This window comes from Hemiscyllium ocellatum, chromosome 17 (genome assembly GCF_020745735.1).
Source record: "Hemiscyllium ocellatum isolate sHemOce1 chromosome 17, sHemOce1.pat.X.cur, whole genome shotgun sequence".
Classification (NCBI taxonomy): domain Eukaryota; kingdom Metazoa; phylum Chordata; class Chondrichthyes; order Orectolobiformes; family Hemiscylliidae; genus Hemiscyllium; species Hemiscyllium ocellatum.
The window spans coordinates 42,356,320-42,380,307 of NC_083417.1; the positions used below are offsets into that span (position 1 = coordinate 42,356,320).

At 40.9% G+C, this 23,988-nt stretch overlaps 1 protein-coding gene across 1 annotated transcript in view; it reads right to left on the reverse strand.

Annotated features, from left to right (window-relative positions):
• Nucleotides 1-23,988, reverse strand: part of si:ch211-212o1.2 (uncharacterized protein LOC492735 homolog) — a 138,604-nt gene that overhangs the window by 89,410 nt on the left and 25,206 nt on the right. Inside the window, exon 2 of the mRNA XM_060837703.1 lies at nt 17,162-17,281. Within this exon, the coding sequence (XP_060693686.1) occupies nt 17,162-17,281 (120 nt within the window). The remainder of the gene's footprint in view (nt 1-17,161; nt 17,282-23,988) is intronic.

Consider the following 23,988-nt stretch of genomic DNA (forward strand, 5'->3'; position numbering starts at 1 on the left):
ACTAAGCCAAACATCATGAAAATAATTGATTCAATAAGCAATAATTGAAATTGAGTTGCAGCCAGTTTGCAGCTGAGGGGGTGGGGGGGTGGGGGGTGGGTGTGTGTTCAGATGCAGCTCTTGTTGCCAAATTAAGTTGACTGGTCTATGGACTAGTGCCCAATTATCAATGATTTGGGGGTACCAGTGTTGGGTTGGGGTGTACAAATTTAATAACCACACAACACCAGGTTATAGTCTGGGTCACTTTGCGTACAGGGACAAACGCGAATCTCATGCATTCACAGAGGACTGACTTTGTTGGTTTTACCTTAACTTCTACTATTTAATTGGAAGCAGTAGTTTTCGGAGTGCTGCTCCTTCATTAGGTGGTTATGGAATACACCCAACTATCAATGACAGAGATCTTTTGTCTGACAACGACTGTGTGATTGGCTTTCCCGTAACTCAACAATTTGGAGCTCGGAACAAGCTACAGGGATGGGGGCAGGGGGTGTACAGAGAAAGGGAGAGATAAAGATGAATAAAGCAATGTGTTGCTCAACAGATCAACCATAAAGGATCATCTCAACAAAGGAATCTGGTGACAAATAGTTTGTTGAACTATTTTTCCATAATGCACGTGTGTGTGTGTGTATGTGTGTGTGTGTGCGCGCGCGCGCGCGCACGCGAGTGTGAGAACAAGACAGAGTGTGTGTGAGTGAGAGAAAAAGAAAGAGAACTGTTGGTGTAAGAGAGACTGTGTGTGTGTGTGTGTGTGTGTGTGTGTGTGTGTGTGTGTGTGTGTGAGAGAGAGAGAGAGACACTGTATGTATGCAGTTTATAAAGGGATTACAGTTTTAATTAGTCGTGTTATAGCTGACAGCTTATTACTGTTTACCTGTAGCTAAAATCTAATTACCTGTCATAAATAATTATTCTTGCTCAGTACAGAAGCTTGGTCCATGAATTCTAATAACCTGGGTCTGAAAATCTGATAAAGTTGCAAAGTTTGTTTACTTAAAAATGTTTAAAATTTGTAATAACTCTGGGGATAATGGGACTTTATTTCCAGTGCACTACTCCACTGAGCCATAACATTTGAGGGTTCACAAATTCCAGTGGACCATAATCCCTGTTTATATCTCAAATTGGCCCCTTTCACTGTAATCACTTCCTCAGCAACCCAGTCCAATAATCCCCATCATCTGATTCGAGATTCTCACCTACTCCAACCATTACTGGCCAAATCCCCAGGACTGACCATGCCCCAGCAAATTGACTAATTTGGCCGGACAGCCCCGACTCTCGGTGGCCCAGCAACTAAATGGGTGTCTCCACAGCACCCCAACTGATGTACCTGTGACCCCTAGACTGATTGCATTTGACCTACAAGACAGACTGTGCTATAATCTCAGACTGCGAGCTTATTGATCCCCAGACTCCAGTGAGACTAAGCAACTGATGGGCAGTTGTCACTCCTCCAACCAAGATTGAGTCACTTAACTGAATCTGGCAGCAACCCATGATTGACCACAATCCCTTTTCAACTAAGGACCAGTCCCATTTGACTTTCAGATACAATCATTTGGTTGAAGCCCAGGCAGTATGTTCTGCCACATAAACTGCTGAGACGTGCTGCAGATTGACATCGACATTGCACAGTGCCAAACTGCAACATGTCCACCCCCTTGACTGTTCAGTACTCCAAAAATGACAAGCTGCCTACCTCTCCTTTTGTGCTAAATAGCAATGTAAACCGCAGAAGCTGGCAACATGTAAGTTGGGACTTTAGAGCTTTATGTGCTTAAAAGCAATGCAAGCCAGAAAGCCTGGCAGCCTGCAGGTGAGTGCAAAGTGACAGAGCTGTAAGTTAAGCTAAAAGGAACATGGTCAGTCCTCTGTAAATGCATGAGATTCGCGTTTGTCCCTGTACGCAAAGTGACCCAGAAGAAGTATCCAAGCCTTAAGTGTACCTGAGCTCCAAAATGTAGACATGACAGGCTAAAGTCATGGGCAAATTGATCCAAAAGCAGCCATGATGATCTGGGGGCGATGCTGGGTTGGCAATGCCCACTTACATGGAAGACAGTTTCCATGGAGCATACCAGGGTGTTGTGGTGGAAAATGATTGTCTGGGAGCCCCCCCAGTAGCAAAAGGCAAGATCCTGCTTCCAGCAGGTAATCGCTCAATCTTCATATGGGGAATTTGTGCCATCTAGTTTCTTGGAGTAAAGCAGAGAGAATTAAGAATTGCATGGATATGAGATGAGATCAGCTGACAGTGAAATAAGGTGCGTCATCACTCAGTGGCAAAAGTCAGAATTCGCTGTTTAAATCCTAATAAGAAAATAGGAAGTTTGATTTTGTCATTCTCACTACTTCCCCAATTGTTTTCACCAGTGTTCATGTGACACAAGGCACCTGAAAATTGCACCAAATGTTAAACTTTTATTGTCACCATGAAATAAACCACGTCGTGTTCAGACAAGAGCCTCTTTATGTTAAGACTCACTTGATGGCAGCAAACTATCCCAACTCTACATTGATAGTGGTTTGCATCCCAACACATTCAGAGTGGTAACAGAGATGGGCACTGTTGCTTAAGACCTCAAGGTTAACAAAGGTGAGAATTCCAGTGAACCCAAGCGTGGTCCTGAATATTCATGGCTTTAATGACTTTATGGATACAAGAACTACTCACAGAGGGACTGCAGATAAATTACAGAATGCCCAACCAGACAGAAAGATATTTGATGATGAATCCTTTTACTTCAGACATGGTAAGAAGTGCAAAGAATAGAGTTAGCAAGAAGTTAGTAACACCTGGAAGTTACAGACTACACTGGGAAGTGAGAACCTGTAGGAACAGTCCCACTTAGAGGGTCAGCTAAGAAGTAAATAACCATAATGTATGAGAAAATTACAGCAGACGCTGAAATCTGTACTGAAAACAACAAATGCTGGAGGTCACAGTGGGTCAGGCAGCATCCATGGAGAGAGACCAAGCTAACGTTAACTCTGATGAAGAGTCATCTTGACATGAAACATTAGTTTGTTTTCTCTCCATGGATGCTGCCTGATCCGCTGTGATCTCCAGCATTTTTTGTTTTCAAGCAAATAAACATCGCAGTTTCATGAGAAAGATTCCTTGTTGGGCAAGGGGAAGACAGTGAAGAATGGGCTGACAAGACAGGAAGTTTAAAAAAAGACAATTTACTGCTTACAAGTGCTGTCATCAAAGTAAGCAGACTCCATGAAGCAAGGCTACAATAGAGAGATTGGGGGCCACAGAAATACATTAACCAGGGGATACAATACTGACAACACCGCAAGATAGAATTAAGGCAAGGTCAGGGCAATTAAAGAGACTAAACAGAGAAAGTCGAACCAAAGGGGATAGTATGAACTTTACTGAGATTTCAATAATAGTGAGAAATCTATAACTTAATACAAGGCTTGGGTGAAAAGAATTTATTCAGTTCATAGGAAGCAGGCTTTATTTGAGAAAGTCATAGATAAGGACAGGCAATGTTTTTTCAGACTTTGAAAAATAGAAAATCAATCACTTTGCTGCAAAAGGGTGGAAAAACCTGATTTCGCTCTCAGAAGATGGGAAACCTGTATGTTGGTGGAATGTGCGAAGCCGGCATTGTTTCTGTAAAAATGAGGGGGACAGCTCCAACAAACAACACAGAGATAAAATATCATAACATAGCAAAGATTAAAACTTTTAGAGGAACTTTAAATCAGCATTGCTACACAATGCAATGTAAAAGTTTCTTTAAGACAAAGAAAATAAAACAACATTATTACAATGAAGAAATACAATTCTACTTATGAAAGAGATTAAAGCAACATTGGTACACTGCAAGATTAAAAGCATATAAAGCAAAGATTAGAAGCAGTATCAAGATGCTGCAAAATTAGAAAGCTTTGAAGAATGAAAAATAAATAACTACATTAGAAAGAAATGGCTGGAAAATTAGTACTGCTTGCCAGATTTAAATTTTAGAAATGAGCCAAGTAGAACACAAGAATGGACATTTTAGAGAAAAGGCTTAGAGTCATACAGATGTACAGCACAGAAGCACACCCTTCGGTCCAGAAACGCTTCCAAGTTACATGCTATATCACAAGCTGAGTAACTGAATATAGAATTGTATTCAATAGGGCCTACAGCGGATGCCTCCTTGTTATGACATAAAAGACAAAGGTACTTTTGATAAAGTTGTACTAATCTTTGAAAATTACTTCAATCTGAGAATAAATAAAACTATTAAATTGCATGATTTAGATTAGATTACTTACAGTGTGGAAACAGGCCATTTAGCCCAACAAGTCCACACCGACCTCCAAAGAGCAACCCATCCAGACCCATTCCCCTACATTTATCCCTTCACCTAACACTACGGGCAATTTAGCATGGCCAATTCACCTAACCTGCACATTTTTGGACTGTTGGAGGAAACCGGAGCACCCAGAGGAAACCCACGCTGACACGGGGAGAACGTGCAAACTCCACACAGACAGTTGCCTGAGGCAGGAATTGAACCCAAGTCTCTGGTGCTGTGAGGCAGCACTGCTAACCACTGTGCCACCATGCCGCCCACTCACAGAAGAGTTTAACAACCCTGGGAATCCATGGATAATTACATTAATGGACTTGATATATTGATGCAAAATTGATGGAACTTTGGAATGCTAGAATTTCTAACAGGCAGAACTGTTTTTGGATTGACTGATGAGTTTTTGTCAGATCTGTTACAATCAAAAAAAATTGATTACACTGACAACAAAGCAGGAAGAATTGCAGTGAAATCCTGAGAGTAAAAGAATAATCTTATCACTGGAACCAACTAAATCTATCCAGTGTATAAATTATAAAAACCACTAAAGATACATATAGCAAGTCAATGCAAAAAGTAGGCCAGACAGCAGATTCCAAAGGACAGTGACAAACAAACACTCACAAGCACAAGCAGTGCTTATCTTTTTAAAAAAATATTATAAAACTATAAACTAAAAACTTTAAACTGTAGATCACTTCAAGACGACAAATAGTTACAGCAGAGTGAAACGTCAGCAAAATGCCAAATGGCTACTGGTACAAAGATGTTAATGCATTAGAAAAGATATAAATGCAATCTCTAGGGAAACTGGTGATCCAACTAACTCACATTTGACAGGATCTGTTTATATCAATAGACATCTCATTAATTTTAAGTTTGATACAGGAGCAATGTCATTTTATCAGATTATTTACCATGGGTAAAGAAACATAAGTTATGGCCTATAGTGATGAAACTATGTGGTCCAGGTGGAAATGCTCTCAAGATTGAAGCTGAGCTGTGTTTGGGCAGTATCTCCCCCTGATAGATCACTGATTGGTTTTTCAACCAGAACCAGTTGTGTGAGAGTGTGTGTCTGTGTGTGTCTGTGTGTGTCTGTGTGTGTTCGTGTTCGTGTTCAGAAGTACACAACATAGTAACCACATCTTGATTGGACAAGTGGCTGCAGCTTGATATTTGGACAGAACTGCAGAAACATCCAGTTTATGAAAGTTAAAAAAAACTCCCTCTTTCCCTTCTATGTGAAGATAAGCAAAAGAACATTAAAGCAGCTAGCTACTCTCTGTCTCTGTAAACTCAATTCTTGAAAGGGAAAAGGAGAAAAAAAAACACCTTCGAAGACAGTTAAAGGAAAAATCCTTGGCCAATGAAAGAAAGATTGAGAATTGATATATTCATAACCTTGTGTCCTCCTCAGAGTCGAAAGGAACTGGAAGGGAACTGACAAAATACATCACTTCGACATCTGTAACCGAACATAATACCAGAATGGCAATTCACTGTCCTTTTTCACTTCATCCACAAATGTAATAATGTGTCTTGTCATGTCTCTATGTGTGTCCGTTCATCTGTGAATTAAATCTTTCTTTGAAAAGGAGCAGAATATAGGTTATGTAGATTTATAAGTTAGTAATTTGTATTATTTTCCTGTTATTGGTTAAAAACAATCTGTTTGCAATAAATAGTTGTTTTATTTTTCAAGATAGAAACCTGGTGAGTGTTTCAGTTTAACCTGGTTTCACCAAGCAAGTAAAGTGAGGACCTTGGATAGTTTGATTGACAATGACTCCAGGAATAGAGTTTGATTTCCACTACCCCCGTGAGTCACGATATTGTACACTGAATTGTGTTAGGTATCTTTCAGCAGACTCAGGGGAAGAGGTTATTAGTTATATGAAGACCTTTCTTTCTGCCCACAGCCCTGCACAAGTTAAAAATCTCTGTAACTAACTATTCATATCTAAATTTGTATACCTCGTTGATACTTTAAATATATTGAACTTATCAATACAAGTGACAATACAACTGTCCATTAAATGACAAGATTGCAACATTAAAGAAGAAAATTGAAATATGAAAAACTATACCGTGCAATGAAGTTTCTGATATGTTGCTACAACTGACTGAGTTTCTGAATGCAAACTCAATGGCAGCTAAAGTGTGTGAAAAAGGGATCATTGATCATCTTGCAACATTGGCACAGTACTTATAGAGTCATAGAGATGTATATTGATGGGAAACAGGTTGAAGCATTGTTTTGCTGTTTACTCAATCCCAATGAAATATTATACCTATCTGAACTTTAATTTCTTATGTAATTGACCGATTCCAGTTTTAATGTCCAAGAGAGCTTTGTCTGGTTCTGATGATGCTGATTCTTTCCCCATTCCAAACGCCTAGAAATTTCATTCCAGTTCTGTTGGCCAAAACCACTTTTCCGATGAAATGGCCAATAAATGGTTAGATAAACCCTCACAATAAAAAGACTTCATAAACTAATGTACGTTCTACTTGGTGAAAACATTTCTCTGAACTGAAAATACAATTCTTCTGAACTAAAAGCTGATTCTGAACTCAAACTAATAGTGGCATCCAGTCTGGGTTTTTTTGTAAAAAGAGATTCAACTTTGTAAACATGCCAACAATTACCTCCTCAGGAATTCTACTGCACAATTAAGTAGCATGCCTCTTGAAAAATGTGTCTTCACTGTACATAGTATCAAATAAATCCTTTAAACAAAAATTACCTTCACAGAACCCTAACCACGGATATGTTTAGATCTCCTTTAAGAATTCCAAATTCCCAAATGATAATACCTCATGAAGTTTTATCAAAAATTTTTAAAAATTCCTGTTTCTTTCACTGAAGAACACCTTGTCATTGGCTCCTTAAGTTTCACAAGTATGACATTTTAACTGAAGTGCAATAGCTGTGAGCTAAAAGTAAAAACCGAGAGAACTGCAGATATGCAAATCAGAAACCAAAACAGAAACTAATGAAAAAGCTCAGCAGGTCTGGCAGCATCTGTGGAGAAAAATCAGAGTTAATATTTCAGGTTGAATAACCCTTACCCAATACTTTATACTGGGGTGATGATCTCTTTGAGAAACAGATTTCTCTGGGAAATGATGCATGATAAAAGCAACTTGATTACAGCAACTGATCAGCCTTGAGTGACTGTCTGTGTGGAGCTTCCACATTCTCCTCGTGTCTGTGTGAGTTTCCTTCGGATGCTCTGGTTTCTTCCCATAACCCAAAGATGTGCAATTTAGGTGGGGATTGGCCATGCTAAATTGCCCATAGTGTTTAGGGATGTGTAGGTTAGGTGCATTAGTCAGGGAAAATATAGAGTAATAAGGTAGGGAAATGGGTGTGAATGGGATACTCTTCAGAGAGTTGGTGTGGACTTGTTGAGCCAAATGGCTTCTTTCTACACTGTAGGGGTTTTATGATTTGAGTAAGCTGCCTGGAAGAAATGCAATATTTAAATTAAAAAGTATAAAGAAGAATTAGCAATGGGATTCTTGTTAATGCTGCTTTTTTTAAAAAGTTTATATTGGAACAAGCTGGATGCAGAGAATATTGAATTTAGCTTGCAAAAGATGAAGAGGTTCAACAATTTTGAAACTGAAGAATAGATTCAGAGTGAATCGAATTTCTGGGATGGGCAATCTGAAAAAAAAGGGGAGAGAAATTTCTTAGATGCAAGAAATCAGACTTAAAGGATGTTAGAACCAGGGGAGTTCTAAGCTCAGATTGCTACATTAAAGATGTGAGCAGCACCTGTGTTGAGTTGGAGTCTGCAACGGTAGGATTATTGAAGGTGGTTTGAAGGTTTAGTCTTGGTGGACATATATTGCTTGGGTATGCTGAAGAAATTTCAACCTTTATACAAATCTTTGGAACCATACTTGACCAAACGTTGGGTATGAGGAGAATCAATGTTTCTGGCATAAAGGGCTTATGCCCGAAACGTCAATTCTCCTGCTCCTCAGATGCTGCCTGACCTGCTGTGCTTTTCCAGCACCACACTCTTTGACTCTAACCTCCAGCATCTGCAGTCCTCACTTTCTCCCAAATGCTGGGTATGGCATGTTTGAGTTACAAAGAAAGGCTGGGTAGACTGGGTTTTTTTTCAGTAGGGTGTAGGTGGTTGACATGCGACCTTATAGAAGTTTATAAAATAATGTGGGGTATAGATACAGTTAACGGTAGTTGTCTTTTCCCTAGGATGTGGAATTTCAAGACCGGGGGCACACTTTTAAGGTGAGAGGACAAAGGCTTAAAAAAAAACATATGAAGAACACTTTTTACACCCACAGGGTGATTCAGGTGGGGAATGAACTTCCTGAGGAAGTGGTAGATGTGGGTACAACTACAATGTTTAAAAGACATTTGGATGATTACATGAATAGGTCAGGTTTGGAGGGATATGGGCCAGGAGCAGGCAGGTGGGACTAGTTTAGTTTGGGATTACATGTGGCTTCGACTGGTTAGACCGAAGGGTCTGTTTCCATGCTGTATGACTCTACATGTGGTTCATCCTCCAATTTCAGATGACTATCTGACTTGAGTTGTCCAAGGGCATAAATCAAATGAGTTGGGAAAGTTAGGAAGCTTTGTTCAAAATATGAGTAACTGTGCTCATTGTATTTTTAAGTAAAAAGTGAGGTCTGCAGATGCTGGAGATCAGAGCTGAAAATGTGTTGCTGGTTAAAGCACAGCAGGTCAGGCAGCATCCAAGGAACAGGAAATTCGACGTTTCGGGCCAGAGCCCTTCATCAGGAAGCCATTCATGATGAAGGGCTCTGGCCCGAAACGTCGAATTTCCTGTTCCTTGGATGCTGCCTGACCTGCTGTGCTTTAACCAGCAACACATTTTCAGCTCATTGTATTTTTAATATGTTTATATCAATGGAATCTGTGATCGTGTATGGCTATTAGCAGGGATACAGTTATTAGCAGTCACGCTTTTCTCATGATATTGAACTTAATATAGAAAGAAGCTAAGGTTTTAAGTAAAAAAAAAACCTGTGGTTTCATTACTTTAGTAGAAAGCTGGGTTTTTGGATTTCCAAAACAATATATACAGACATTTCTGGTCTCGATTAAGTTATAACATCAGATGCTGGATTTTGTTCTTCCGCAACACATAGGATTTTATCAGTCCCTGGAAGACAGTCTGGGAGGGAAGAGGCTTTATACCTCATATTGACACTTTCTCGATTGGAATGTTCCAGTCTGTGGGAATGGAAGAGGCAGGCAGCTAATTAATCTAACCAATACACTAGCAACAGACCACATCCCTCCCTCACAGATGGCAGGATGGGCCTTCACAATCTGAGAAGGCGACAGCTGGGTAAACCTTGGCCGTCCAGTGGACTCCAAGATGGAGCGGGCGCCTTCCTTAACAGGTGCTCTGTGGACTATGGATAGAGCCCCCTGCACCATAAAGACAATGGCCGTCCTCACAGTTCTGAGGCCTCAAGTGACTCTACACTAATTGAAAGCTTATTCCACTTTCCAGGGCAGCTCCACCCTGCAGTCTTGGTAGAGGACACTTTTATCATTGGTACTTCTAAGGCTGCTGCCACTCAAATCTGGAAAGTCTGAGAGGCAGGCTACCAGCCTTAACTGGATGGTGCCCCTCTCATAACTGGCCCGCTGTCCACAGTCCGTTTTGCCATCCATTTTCCAGAAGATTAACTCTACAGTTCACAAATGAGAAATTTCCATCTCTAGCCATTTACCATTGGGAAAATATACAACATAACTTTCTCAGATCTAAAGTGAATGGCCTCTCACTTCATCGCATTAATTATCTGATACTGTTTTACCCACACAATTGATTAGTTTTTACAGCACTTCCTCAAGAGAACTCCTCCTACCTTGCACCACCTAATATGCTTCCAAACTTGGTATCATCTACAAAGCTGGATGTAGAACTCTACCCAAATCTGTAAAGCTGAGGCAAGAATTCAAAGAACAAAGAAAATTTACATGCCAGGAACAGGCCCTTTGGCCCTCCAAGCCTGAGCTGATCCAAATCTACTGTCTAAACCTGTTGCCCAATTCCTAAGTATCTATTATCCCTCTGCTCCCCACCAACTCATGCATCTGTCCAGATGCATCTTAAATGAATCTACCGTGCCTACTTCTACCACCTCTGCTGGGAACGCATTCCAGACACCCATCACCCTCTGTGTATTCCCCTTAAACATTTCACCTCACCTTGAATGTGTGACCTCTCAGTTACTGAATCCTTCATCCTGGGAAAAAGCTTATCTCTATCTACCCTGTCTGTATCCATCATGATTTTGTAAACCTCAATCAGGTCCCCCCTCAATCTCCTTTTTTCAAATGAAAACAAACCTAACCAACTCAACCTCTCTTCATAGCTAGCACCTTCCATACCAGGCAACATCCTGATAAACCTTCTCTGCACCCTCTCCAAAGTGTCCACACCCTTTTGGTAATGTGACGACCAGAAATGTGCACAGTATCCTAAATGTGGCCAAACCACTGGCTTGTACAATTTTAACATGACCTGTCAGCTCTTGTACTCAATATCCTGTCCGATGAAGGCAAGTATACCATATGCTTTCTTGACCACTCTACCTACCTGTGCAGCAACCTTCAGGGTACAATGGACCTGCACTCCCGTATCTCTGTACACATCAACTTTTCCCAAGGCTCTTCCTTTTACAGTATAATTCACTCTAGAATTAGACTTGCCTAAATGCATCACCTCATATTTGTCTGGATTGAACTCCATCTGCCACTTTTCTACCCAACTCTCCACTCTATCTATATTCTCCTGCATTCTTTGACAGTCCCTTATGCTTTCTTCATGTCATCTGAATACTTGCTGATCATACCAAGAGTGCCCTCTTCCAGATCATTTATGTATGTTACAAACTACAGTGGCCCCAGCACTGGTCCCTGTGGAACACCACTGGTCACCTTTCTCCATTTTGAGAAACTCCGTTCAACTACTACACTCTGCCTCCTGTTGCCCAACCAGTTCTTTATCCACCTAGCTAGAACACCCTGCACACAATGTGACTTCACTTTCTCTATTAGTTTACCATGGGGAACCTTACCAAACAGCTTACTAAAGTCCAAGTATATGACATCTACACCCTTCCTTCATCTATCAACTTGGTCACTTCTTCAAAGAACTGCATTAGGTTGGATCAGGCACGATCTCTCCCACACAAAAACCATGTTGCCTATCACTGATAAGCCCATTCTTTTCTAAATATAAATAGATCCTATCCTTCAGTACCTTCTCCAGCAACATTGCCACCACTGACGTCAGGCTCACTGGTCTGTAGTTACCCAGAATATCCCTACTAACCTTCTTGTAAAGGGGGACAACATGAGCAACTTTCCAGTCCTCTGGCACCTCATCTGTGTTTAAGGATGCCACAAAGATATCTGTCAGGGCTCCAGCTATTTCCTCTCTCATCTCCCTCAGCAACCTGGGATAGATCCCATCCGATCCTGGGGATTTATGTACCTTAATAACCTCTAGCCTACCCAACACATCTTCCCTACTTATGCCAACGTGATCCAGACTCATCAAACTTCTATTCTAATCTCAACATTCATCATGTTCCTCTCCTCAGTGAACACTGATGCAAAATAATCATTCAGAATCTCACCCATTCTCTCCGATTCAACACACAGCCTTCCTTCATTAGCCTTTAGTGGACCAATCCTTTCTCTAGTTACCCTCTTGCTTCTTGTATAAGAATAAAATGCTTTGGGATTCTCCTTAATTCTGCTTACTAAAGCTATTTCATGACCCCTTTTAGCCTGCTTGATTCCTCATTTAAGACTGGCCCTACTCTTCCAATATTCCTCCAGGGCCCATTCTGTTCTTAGCTGCCTAGACCTTATGTACGCTTCCCTTTTTTTCTTGGCTAGTTGTATGATTTCTCCTGTCATCCACAGTTCATGAATCTTGCCTTTCCTATCATTTGCCTTAAATGGGACATGCCTATCCTGCACTACCATTAACCTATCTTTGAAAGCGTCCCACATATCAAATGTGGACTTCCCTTCAAATAGCTGTGTCCAATCCACATTTCCCAGCTCCTGCCTAATTTTGATAGAATTGGCCTTGGCCCAGTTTGGTACTCTTCCCTTAGGACCACTCTCATTCTAAAACTTACAGAATTGTGGTCACTGTTCCCAAAGTAATCCCCCACTGCAACTTCTACCACCTGGCCTGGCTCTTTCCCCAATACCAAGTCCAATTTGGCTGCTTCCCTCGTTGGACTGTTGACACACTGCTCTAAAAAACTCCCCTGTATGCTTCTTACAAATTCTACCCCATCCAGACCTCTGACACTAAGTGTATCCTAGTCAATGTTGGCAAAATTAAAATTTCCCATTCACCACTACCTCTACATCTTTCCATAATCTGTTTACCTATTTGTTCTTCTACCACACGCTTACTGTTGGAAGGCCTGTAATACAGCTCCAACAAAGTAACTGCACCCTTATTTCTCAGCTCCACCCATAATGCTTCATTTCCCAAGCCCTCCATATTGTCCTCCTTTAGCACAGTTGAGATATCATCCCTGACCAGCAACACAACTCCACCTTCCCCCCCCCCTTTTACTTCCTTCCCTGTCCTGTCTGAAGCGTCTATATCCTTGAACATTCAGTTGCCAACCACGCCCTTCCTTCAACCATGTCTCTATGACTGCAATAATGTCATACTCCCAGGCACCAATCCAAGTCCTAAATTCATCTGCCTTACACACTATACTCCTTACATTAAAGTAGATGCACTTCAGGCCACCAGTTCTTTTGCGTTCATCTGCTAGGCCCTGAATTCACACTAGGCCCTAAAGTGTGTTGCAGTTTATTACAAAAGTTTATTACATTTATGACTTATCTTGATAGATATCCCCCAGCTAGGGATTTCTAAAAATTAAAACACCACATCTATTAAAACATTTTATATCAGGTATACATGTTAAAGAACTTCCTAACTTCAAGACTTCAACATCACTAAATGTGGAAGTTTGGATTAGGTAACTAGTTCTGTTTAAGGAAGCAAGTTGTTCAATTCCCTTTATGGAAAATTAACACTTGTGACAGCTCATAAGTGTAGTAGTAAATTCAAATTCTTGATATTCCAGGCCATTGGGTGCACCAATTGCAAGGCAGGTTCAACTCTGTATTCCTGATGAAGGGCTTATGCCCAAAACGTCGAATTTCCTGTTCCTTGGATGCTGCCTGACCTGCTGCGCTTTTCCAGCAACACATTTTCAGCTCTGATCTCCAGCATCTGCAGACCTCACTTTCTCCAACTCTGTATTGAACATGCTCATTGTGGTCTTGAGAAGACATCAGCCAAGGGGAAACAAAATGGCAGGATGTACAGATGAACAGAACTCAAGTCAATGATTCTGGAAGGGTTAGTTCTTGCTACTGAATGAAGACTAATAACATTGGGGTGGAGGGAAAATGTGTGTCCAGCTTGCTTATTTGTCTCTTATTAGAAATGACGTTGTACAATCCGGGTTCTTTTCTCCAATGTTACTGCATTTAATAAATCCAATGGCCAATACCATTATATGTTTTGTAGCTTTGTCTGGAAGAAAATGCTATTCCCTTTAAAATCACTAAGATCTCCAAAAACTTCAAGGCTTGAAATAACAACACAGCAGAACACTCTGCCTTTACTACCCGAGTTCAAATCATGGCCAGACAGAAATTAGGAACTTTTTCCCATGCTGATACCTATTAAAGATTCGCTCTGAAATTACTTTGCCCAATTTGAATAAATTCTCTGCAGGCATGGAACCACTAAACTACCTTTCATGACTTACAAGTACACAAAACCTGGCAGCAGCATACTGCAAAAGAAAACAAATTGTGATGCTCCTTATTCAAGACCAAAACAATGCTTGAAGGGCCCAGAGAAATGCTCATGTTCTTCTTAGCCAATATAGAAATGTAAAATAAAAGTAACTGTTTGGAGTCTCTTCACTTCTCTGGAGAGATCAATTCTCTTCAGTGTAATGGGAAAACCTTTCAGCCAAAATCAGAAATAGAGCATGATGCCATAATCGGATCTCCATCTTGAATTTAAAATGGGACACTGTTGGCTTTAGGCAAGTGGCAATTGAGCATTCATTCAGAAGCTACATAAAATCAGGATCTGGATGCCATGACAGCAGTTTAGTAAACCCCACCTGGGGACTTTTTTCCCCACCATGTCGTGATGTGGTTTAATTACAGCTAATTCATTTACTCCACAGAGTGGCATTTTGTAAATGTCCCCAATAAGGGCAGCCATTGCTTCAGATCACAAGGATTGTTCTCAGGATTTTGCCTTTACAACCGCCACCAAACCACCCCCATCACTGCAGTTACTGTAAATGTCGTTTTCCCTGTCGCAGTGTAATTTCCCAGTACGCCAAAGGATAGATATCCTGCAGGCACTGCTGAATACAAAAACGTATTTACATGTAGGACTGGTCATGACTTGACTATCTCATGTGTTTTCACGTGTGTAACTATGTCCTGAAGGAAATTCCATTTCTGCCATCTGTATTTTATTCAGTTGGGGATTTTTTTTATATAAATGCTTTAATCATTTTGCTCTTTCTATGAGAATAGACTCCTCGCTGAGTCCTAGAGATGTGTGCGTGATGGCAGCTCATTCCAAAAGCAATTTTATTTCAGGGCTAGAGTACAGATCAAGGAAGAGCTGCTGCTGGCTGGCTGTGCTCCATAGGGAGGCCTCGGGAAGAAACTGGGAAGAGCTGGAGGTTGTGAAGAAATCATGGTCAATAAGAGTAGGGAATCAGTTTGTTCCTAGGACTAAGGGCAGTAAAAGGAAACAGAGGAAAGGACTTGTGGCACTAAACAGAAAGACTGCATTTTTTAACCATTACATAGCATCAGCTAAAAAAACCAGTAAAGTTTGATCTGTACATTTTATTATGTGAAAGGACAGCCTAATTATTAAATAATTATTTCTTTTTTAATTACTTAGCTTTACAGAGCTAGTGCCTGGATGATTCCTGTAATATAGTACCTCAGAATAAAAGTCAATGCGGTTTCAAGTTCTGGATTACAAAATTTATCTCAGGACTAGAAAGCACCTGGCTCACAAGTACCTAAGAATACAGTGCTCCATTCACACCATGAACTCAAACAAGTTTCAAACCACAAGACTTTTTCTACGATTACCTTTTACAATGCTGCATGCAGAATCAGCACAATGCTGGACACAGACACTCAGCAAGCTTTCGCTCACATTCTATGGACGGGGCATTCCCAAACGTTGCTGAATAACTTCAGTTTCAACCGATTGTAGAATTACTGGGTTCAGACTACATACCAGGATCAGCAAATGCCTGGAAGCAGTTATCCAGCTAACTGTCCTGATTTTTCAAACTTTACAGGTACAGGAGAAATCTAATTTAATTTGCACTGGAACAGAGAGCAGAGTGAATGAATGATGAGGGACTGACGAGAGACTGTACTGCATGAAAGAAAGTTACGTTCGCTAAGGGGATTGCATTGAAGTGAAACAGCACAAAAACAACCCAAATCAAATTTCCAGTATGTAAAGGCCACATTTTATTTTTACCGTGTCACTGAAGGTTTTCATTTTAACGTTCTCCCCATGTCAAACATACTCAAACTCATCAAATAAATAAAATACTAAATTTCAATAACTGAACACAACAATTAAAATATTAAATGCATCATCCACTCAACTGCACAAACACTTCATACACTTTTCTGTTTGTGTTGCACCTGAACACCATTTTTGACTCTCAACATCGTAATGGTGCAATTTTTTCAATGTTCTTCTGGATTGATTGTGATTTTTATTAGAATCCAGAAACCTAAAGACAAAGTCTTAAAATGGTTCAATGCATCAGACACTGTAAATGATTCATAATTTAGTACCAAGCCAAATCACCTCAAGCACTGTCACTTATTCCAACTGGTTATAGTTGTACAAACACTCAGGAAATCATGGTTTTTGTGGAGCGGTCCTGATTTAGTCAAAGTTATAAAAAGAAATTAGAATGTTTCCTGATTCAATGGAGAGTGGGGTCATATTGGATTGTGGATGGGAAAAAGAAAGTGACAAATTGTAAGTAAAAACCGAAAGAACTGCAGAGGCTGGAAATCAGAAACAAAAACAGAAATTGCTGGAAAAGCACAGGTCTGGCAACATCTGTGACCAGAAATCAGAGTTAACGCTTTGTGTCCAGTGACCCTTGCTCAAAATTAAAGTTTTGTCCACAGATTTCTGTCCACTGATATTGCCAGACCTGTTTAGTTTTTCCAGCAATATTTGTTTTTGTTTCTGTTTTTGATAAATGGTAAGGCTAGATGCAACAACTAAAACCTGGAAAGACAGAATTGAAAAGGTTTAAAAGGCATTTATTCTTTATGCTTGGTTATATTCTGAACAAAAGAATCTTACATTATGTGAAATGGTGCCAGATCACTCTTTATCAATTAGAATCTTAAAAGGGCAAACCATTTCTACGGTAACGGTTGAAGTCACGAGAGTACTGATTACTAGAGAAAAATGATCTCAATTTTGCAGACAGTCCAACTAGATATAAAATACAAACACTAATCTCACAGAAATTGCGGCTTGTAATACTGCTGATACACAACATGATGCAGCTCTCACTGCAATTTATACAGCAGCAAGTATAACCCTGCTCTTCATCCTTTCAAAACCAGCACAGATTAACACTGTGGCATGCAATTCACCAATAGTAATGATTCGTGTACAACATAACACCAACATTATCTGCACAATACTTACAAATGGCTACTATTAATTTGGAAAAGTGATCCATAGAAAAATGCAGCATCAGGAAAAAGAAGTTGATCACCACCAAACAGACACACGAGATGACACAGATCCATTCTTGTAACCGTTTACCTGAGAAGAAATGGGAAAAGGAGATATTATTGTTAGAAATTACAAGAGGTGAGATAGTACGTTAAAAAGTAACAATTAAACTTTGTCAGTTTGCAGTCAGGTTTTCTTCATTTCATTACAACAGCTTCAGATCACTTTTTAAATTTAGGCATTTGATCTTAAATGATGATTTAACTCCTAATTTTCTTTTCTTTATTGGACTAATATTTTAATTACATTTGAAATCAAGCAATACAACCTTGAATCTTTAAGCAACAAAAATAATTTCCAAAGGCGATCAGGCAATATTTGAAGGAATAAAATATTAGAAAAGCTGTTTATCTGGTAAGTTTAGTTAACCTTTCCCCCAACGCCACCCGCATAGTCCCCATAGTTGCTCCATTTAGTTTAGACATTTTAAAACAAAACTTTGCATTTTTATTAAAGGTTTACAGATCAAAAAAGTCACAAAAGTGAGTGCCCATTTTCTTCTTGCTTCCGACCAGCTTACTGCCTTTCCTGTTAACACAGAGACATCAGAATTTTCCAGAATGCTTTGAGTCAAGGCAGAGAAGCAGAATTCTTCTAAGAGTGATTCCAGCTGTCAGGAGTGGGCTGGTTGAATAAAATGAATTTCTGTCCCCTTTTCATGGTTACGAACAAAGTCTTTTTGTAAGGAGTGAGTTTGAACACAGCAGGCAAATTGCAGATTGCCAGATATAGTGTACTTATTTTTTTACAAAAATGTACTTTCACTCTCACATTACACTTTGTTGTGCACAATCCCCGATTGAGGAGCAGGGCGTCATACTGCTTCCATACCTCCACCAACACCATTCCAATAGGAGACTCGAGACAATGGTACAGGTTAACTAACTGACCATTTTTTTCTGACAATGGATTACCTCGACAGCCTCCTGCTGAAGACACATTTGACAGCGTGAATCATAAATGTAAATACGCTAATGTAACCCGGCTTGAAGTGCAATACAAAGCAAAGGCACTGACAAAGGAGGTCAGAATAACGCAGATTAGAAATTGTATAATAAGAGAAAGTTCACCTCTGTTATTATTTATAGCTCTTAAATCAGGACTAGTCCCATTCAGCTTTTCAATTAATTAATTGGGCTCTTCAAACTTCGGCTTTTTTTGTTACTCCAATATTTTAATACGAGAAACTGCCAACACAATATGGGCACAATCTGATTGGAAATTGTACAGGAATGAACCCAAAAGCTGTATAAATAAAATGTCACCCAATAACGTACAGCAAAGCCTTGAATTTTCAACTATCTACACATTAAGTTTAATAGAATAGATTCCAAGTGAAAGACTTTAAACCTAAGGATTAATTACACCCAGAACTTTTTTCTGAAAATCTGAGCACTGAAACAACAGTACCAGAATTTTCTTTCAAAAAAATCAACCTTTCCATGGAGACATGGAATAGCAAAGAGAAAATCTTGGTCCAGTATATCCTTCATTCTGCCATTACCATAAAGCCAGAGATGGACTGTGCCTGACTAAAAAGAAGGAACCAATGCCTTAAGACTATACCATAGTGTATTCTACTGTTTAAATGCCAAATAGATGGAGCACTGTGCTATAGACAGAGTTAAGCAACGCCACAGCCAGTGGGTCTGATTACAACACTGCACTACTGCCACAAGGTTATGCCTGGTGATAGAAAATTAAACTATTAGTGGGAGGTGAAATAGCCAGTATCCCGTCTCCAAGTCACCCTTTATTTACATGTGGAGAGTCCTTGACACTCACCCAGCCTCCTCGGAGCCAGCTCTCAGGCTGAACAGAACCCTTGACACTTCCGTTTATATCTATCAGACAGGGTTCCCTGCTTCAACCACAATTAACAGACCCTATCAGGGAACTCATATTCTATGAGCTCCACCTGACTGATCCTGTTACAATCACAAGAGGAGGAAACAGATCCATGAAAATCTCCATCCTCAATGATGGGGGAGTCTAGCAGCTAAGTACTAAAGACAAGGCTGGTGCATTTGCAAACATCTTAATCTAGAAGTGTGCTGAGTTGATTATTCAGCGTGGCCTTGTCCTAAAGTCCCATCATCACTGAAGCCAATTTTCAGACAATTCAATTCACTCCACATCCCTTCAAGAAATAGCACAGCATATTAGAGGACATACAGCAAAGGCTACTAACTCCAATAATATCCCACTTGTGTTCCATTCAAAGACACACCTTCAGCTAAATGCTTCCAATCCAGCTATATTAAAAGCATCTTCTCAACAAGTGGAAAGTTGCCAAGCTATGTTTTCTCTACAAAAGGCAACAAATTATATATCCAAACCAACAAATGAAGTAACACTCATCAGTCCACTCTTCATCATAAGAGTGATACAAACCTTTATGAGGATTTTTTCAATTTGTTTATGGGATGTTGGTGTTATTGGCTAAGCCAGCAGTTTTGTCCATCCCAGATTGCCCTGAAGAAAGTGGTAGTGAACTACGTCTTTGAAGCACAACAGCTCCTGGGATGTAGGGATGCCCACAGTTGTTAGGAAGGCATGTCCAGGATGCTGTCCCAGAAATAATGAAGGAATGATAAGATAGCTCCAAGTCAAAATGGCTGGTGATATGGAGGAGAACTTACAGATAGTGATAATCCCATGTATCTACTACTCGCATCTTTCAAAGTGGTAGAGTTTGTGGATTCATAAAGTGTTACTGAAAGGGCTCTGTTGAGTTGATGTAATGCATCTTGTTGGTGATACACACTATTGCCATTGTGTGAGTCAATGGTGAATGGAGTGAATTTTGAAGGGAGTGATTGGAGTGCCAATAAAGACAGTTGCCTTGTCCTGGATAATGTCAGGTTGGAGCGTTTTTGAAGGTGCATCCATTCAGACAAGTAGAAAATATTCCATCAAATTCCTGATATGTGCCTTCTACGTGGACAGACACTGGGGAATCAGGAATCAAATTATTTGTCAGTTGATAAATCATCCAGAAATGGCTGTTCAGATGACTGATCATTAACAACCACACCATAATCATTGTCAGAGTTTTCTTTCTCACTGTCTTCTCTTCTATGATTGATGTGTGTATCTTGGTCTGATCTGGCTTCTGTTCCTTTGCAATGTAGCACTATGATCAATAATACAGATATATATTTGTTGATTACACATTTCAGAAACTTGTGCCAGCATCAAAGTATTTGTATTTGTATTCCTAACTTGCATTCTGCCCAATGCATATTTTGGTTGAGCTCTCAATGTGATATATTTCATTTCCTATTTGTTACACATTTTGAAAGAGTTTGCCAATGTGGCATAGTCTATCATCTGACGCTTTGAGATCGGGAGCCGAGTGACCCTAGCGAAGCCCAAACTGGACGTCACTGAGCAGGTTATTGCTGAGCAGGTGCTGCTTGATAGCACTATTGATGACACATTACATCACTTTACTGATGATGAGAGTAACTGATGGGGCAGTAATTGGCTCAGTGAGATTTGTCCTGCTTTTTGTGTACAGGACGTACCTGGACAATTTTTCACATTGTCGGGTAGATGTACTGGAAGAGCTTGGCAAGGGGAGCGACAAGTTCTAGAGCACGTCTTCAGTAATATTGACGAAATGTTATCAGGGCCCATTAACTTTACAGTATCCAGTGCCTCCAGCTGTTCCTGTATATCACGTAGAGTGAATCGAATTGGTTGGAGACTGGTATCTGTGACCCTGGTGACCACTGGAGGAGCCAGAGATGGATAAACCAGTCGGACTTATGAGCGAAGATTGTTGCGAATGCATCAGCCTTATCATTTGCACTGATGTGCTGGGCTCCTCCATCATTGAGGATGGGGATATTTATGGAGCCTCCTCTTCCAGTGAGTTGTTCAATTATCCACCACCATTCACAACTGAATGTGGAAGGAATGCAGAACTTAGATCTGATCCATTGGTTGTGGGATCACTTAGCTCTATCTATCACTTGCTGTTTATGCTATTTAGCATGCAGGCAGCCCCACTTGGTAGCTTCACCAGGTTAACAACTAATCTTTAGGTATTCTTGATGCTGCTCCTGGCATGCCCTCCTGCATTCTCCATTGAATCAGAGTTGATCCCCTGACTTGATGAGAATTTTATTTCCCTCCAGCTATGTACGGGAGTGCTTTCTAAACCCGAGACCCTACCTTTCTAGGGTCTCCCACCCAACCACCTCCTCTAACCTTAAACAGCAGGGACACATCAGGTAAGCTTCTCTTCTTTTTCACATTCTGATAAGGGGACTAGCAGGGAGAGGAATGTTCCTCCTGCATGATGTTTAAGGTGAAGTACGCCATTAGTGTCCCATCCAAGTACATGTGCAGAAAGCGCACCCAACTCTAGCTCCTCCAAGACCGCGTTAGGGAACTGGAGTGGGAGCTGGATGAACTTCAGATCATTCGGGAGACTGTGATATCTAAGAGTTACAGGGAAATAGTTACTCGTAGGCACGAAGAAAGCTGGGTAACTGTTTGAAGGGGGAGGAAAATAGTCAGTGCAGGGATTGCCTGTGGTCGTTGGCCTGAAAAACAAGTATACCTGGATATAGGTTTGCTCACTGAGCTGGAAGGTTCATGTTCGGACGTTTCATCACCATATTAGGTAACATCTTCAGTGAGCCTCAAGACAAAGCATTGCTTTCTATTTATATGTTAGGGTTTCTTTGGGTTGGCGATGTCATTTCCTGTGGTGATGTCATTTACCATGGTGATGTCATTTACTATGGTGATGTCATTTCCTGTTCATTTCCTTGGGGGATGGTTAATCGGGTCCAAGTCAATGTGCATGTTGATGAGAGTTCCTGTTGGAATGCCATGCTTCTAGGAATTCTCGTGCTGTCTCTGTTTGACTTGTCCTAGGTTGGACGTGTTGTCCCAGTCAAAGTATACCCAGCATCATGGTAGCCCACAAATCCACCAACACACTAAAACATCAGCTAATAAACTTGAAAGACCCTATACAGACAACAAGCAAAACTAATGTCATTTACAAAATACCGTGCAAGGACTGTAACAAACACTACATTGGACAAAACTAGCCACAAAACGACATGACCCTTTCTCACTAGTATCCTTACATACGGATAAGGAAGGACACCACTTCGATTGGGACAACACAATCATCCTGTGGGGGGGGGGAGCTTGCCAGAGGCATGCAGTGGGGTGCAGGTCTCTGGCACAGAGTCTGCCCCTGTTGCACAGAAACAAAAGAGGGAAAATAGGACTGGATTAGTCATTGGGGACTCAATAGTTAGAGGGTCAGATAGAAGATTCGTTGGGAACAAACGAGACTCCCGGTTGTTGTGTTACCTCCCAGGTGCCAAGATCCATGATGTCTCAGATCGTGTCTTTGGGATCCTGAAGGGACAGAGTGACCAGCCCCAAGTCATGGTCCACATAGGTACCAACAACATAGGTAGAAAGAGGGATAGGAACGTAAGTCAGGATTTCAGGGAGCTAGGGTGGAAGCCGAGAGCTAGATCAAACAGATTTGTTATCTTCGGTTTGTTACCCATGCCACGTGATAGCGAGGCAAAGAATAGGGAGAGATATCAGCTGAACACGTGGCTGCAGGGATAGAGCAGGAGAGAGGGTTTCAGGTACACGGATAATTGGGGCTCATTCTGGGGAAAGTGGGACTTGTACAAACAGGACAGTCTTCACTTGAACCTGAGGGGTACTAATATCTTGGGTGGGAAATTTGCTAGCGCTATTCAGGTGGGTTTAAACCAACTCAACAGGGAGATGGGAACCTGAGGTGTAGTTCCAGTGCACAGGAGGATGAGAGTAGGGAAGGGATGGACAGGATTTCACAGTCACAGGAGTGTGCTGGCAGACAGCAAGCTGGTTTGAAGTGTTTCTACTTCAATGCCAGAGGTATCCAAAATAAGGTCGGTAAGCTCGCAGTACTTGGTGCTTCGATATTGTGGCCATTTCAGAGACATGGATAGAGCAGGGTCAGGAATGGATGTTGAAGGTTCCAGCATTTAGATCTTTCATTAAGCACAGGGAAGGCAGTAAAAGAGGGGGAGGTGTGGCCTTATTAGTCAAGGACAGTATAATGGTGGCTGAAAGAACTTTTGACAAGGACTCGTCTATTGAAGTGGAATGAGTGGAGGTTAGAAACAGGAGAGGAGAGGTCACGCTGCTGGGAGATTTTTTTATAGGCCTCCACAGAATTCCAGGTATGTGGAGGAGATGATTGGCAAAACAATTCTGGGTAGGCGTGAATGGGACAGTGTCGTCATTATGGGGGACTTCCACTACATTGACTGGAAATGCTATAATTCTAGTACATCGAATGGATCAGTTTTGATCCAATGTGTACAGGATGGTTTCCTGACACAATATGTCAAAGGGCTAACAAGAGGAGAGGCCACGCTGGATCTAGTGCATGGTGATGAACAAGGCCAGGTGTTTGATTCAATGGCAGGTGAGCATTTTGGAGAGAGAGACCATAATTCGGTTACGTTTAGTTTAGCGATGTAAAGAGATAGGTACATGCCACAGGGTAAGAGTTATAGATGGGGAAAGGGCAATTATAATATGATTATGCAAGACTTAGGAAGCATTAAATGGGGTAGCAAAATGCAGGGAATGAGGACAATCGAAATGTGGAGCTGATTTAAGGAACAGATATTGCATGTCCTTGATAGGTATGTCCGTATCAGGCGGTTGGCGGGGGGGGGGGGGGGGGGGGGGGG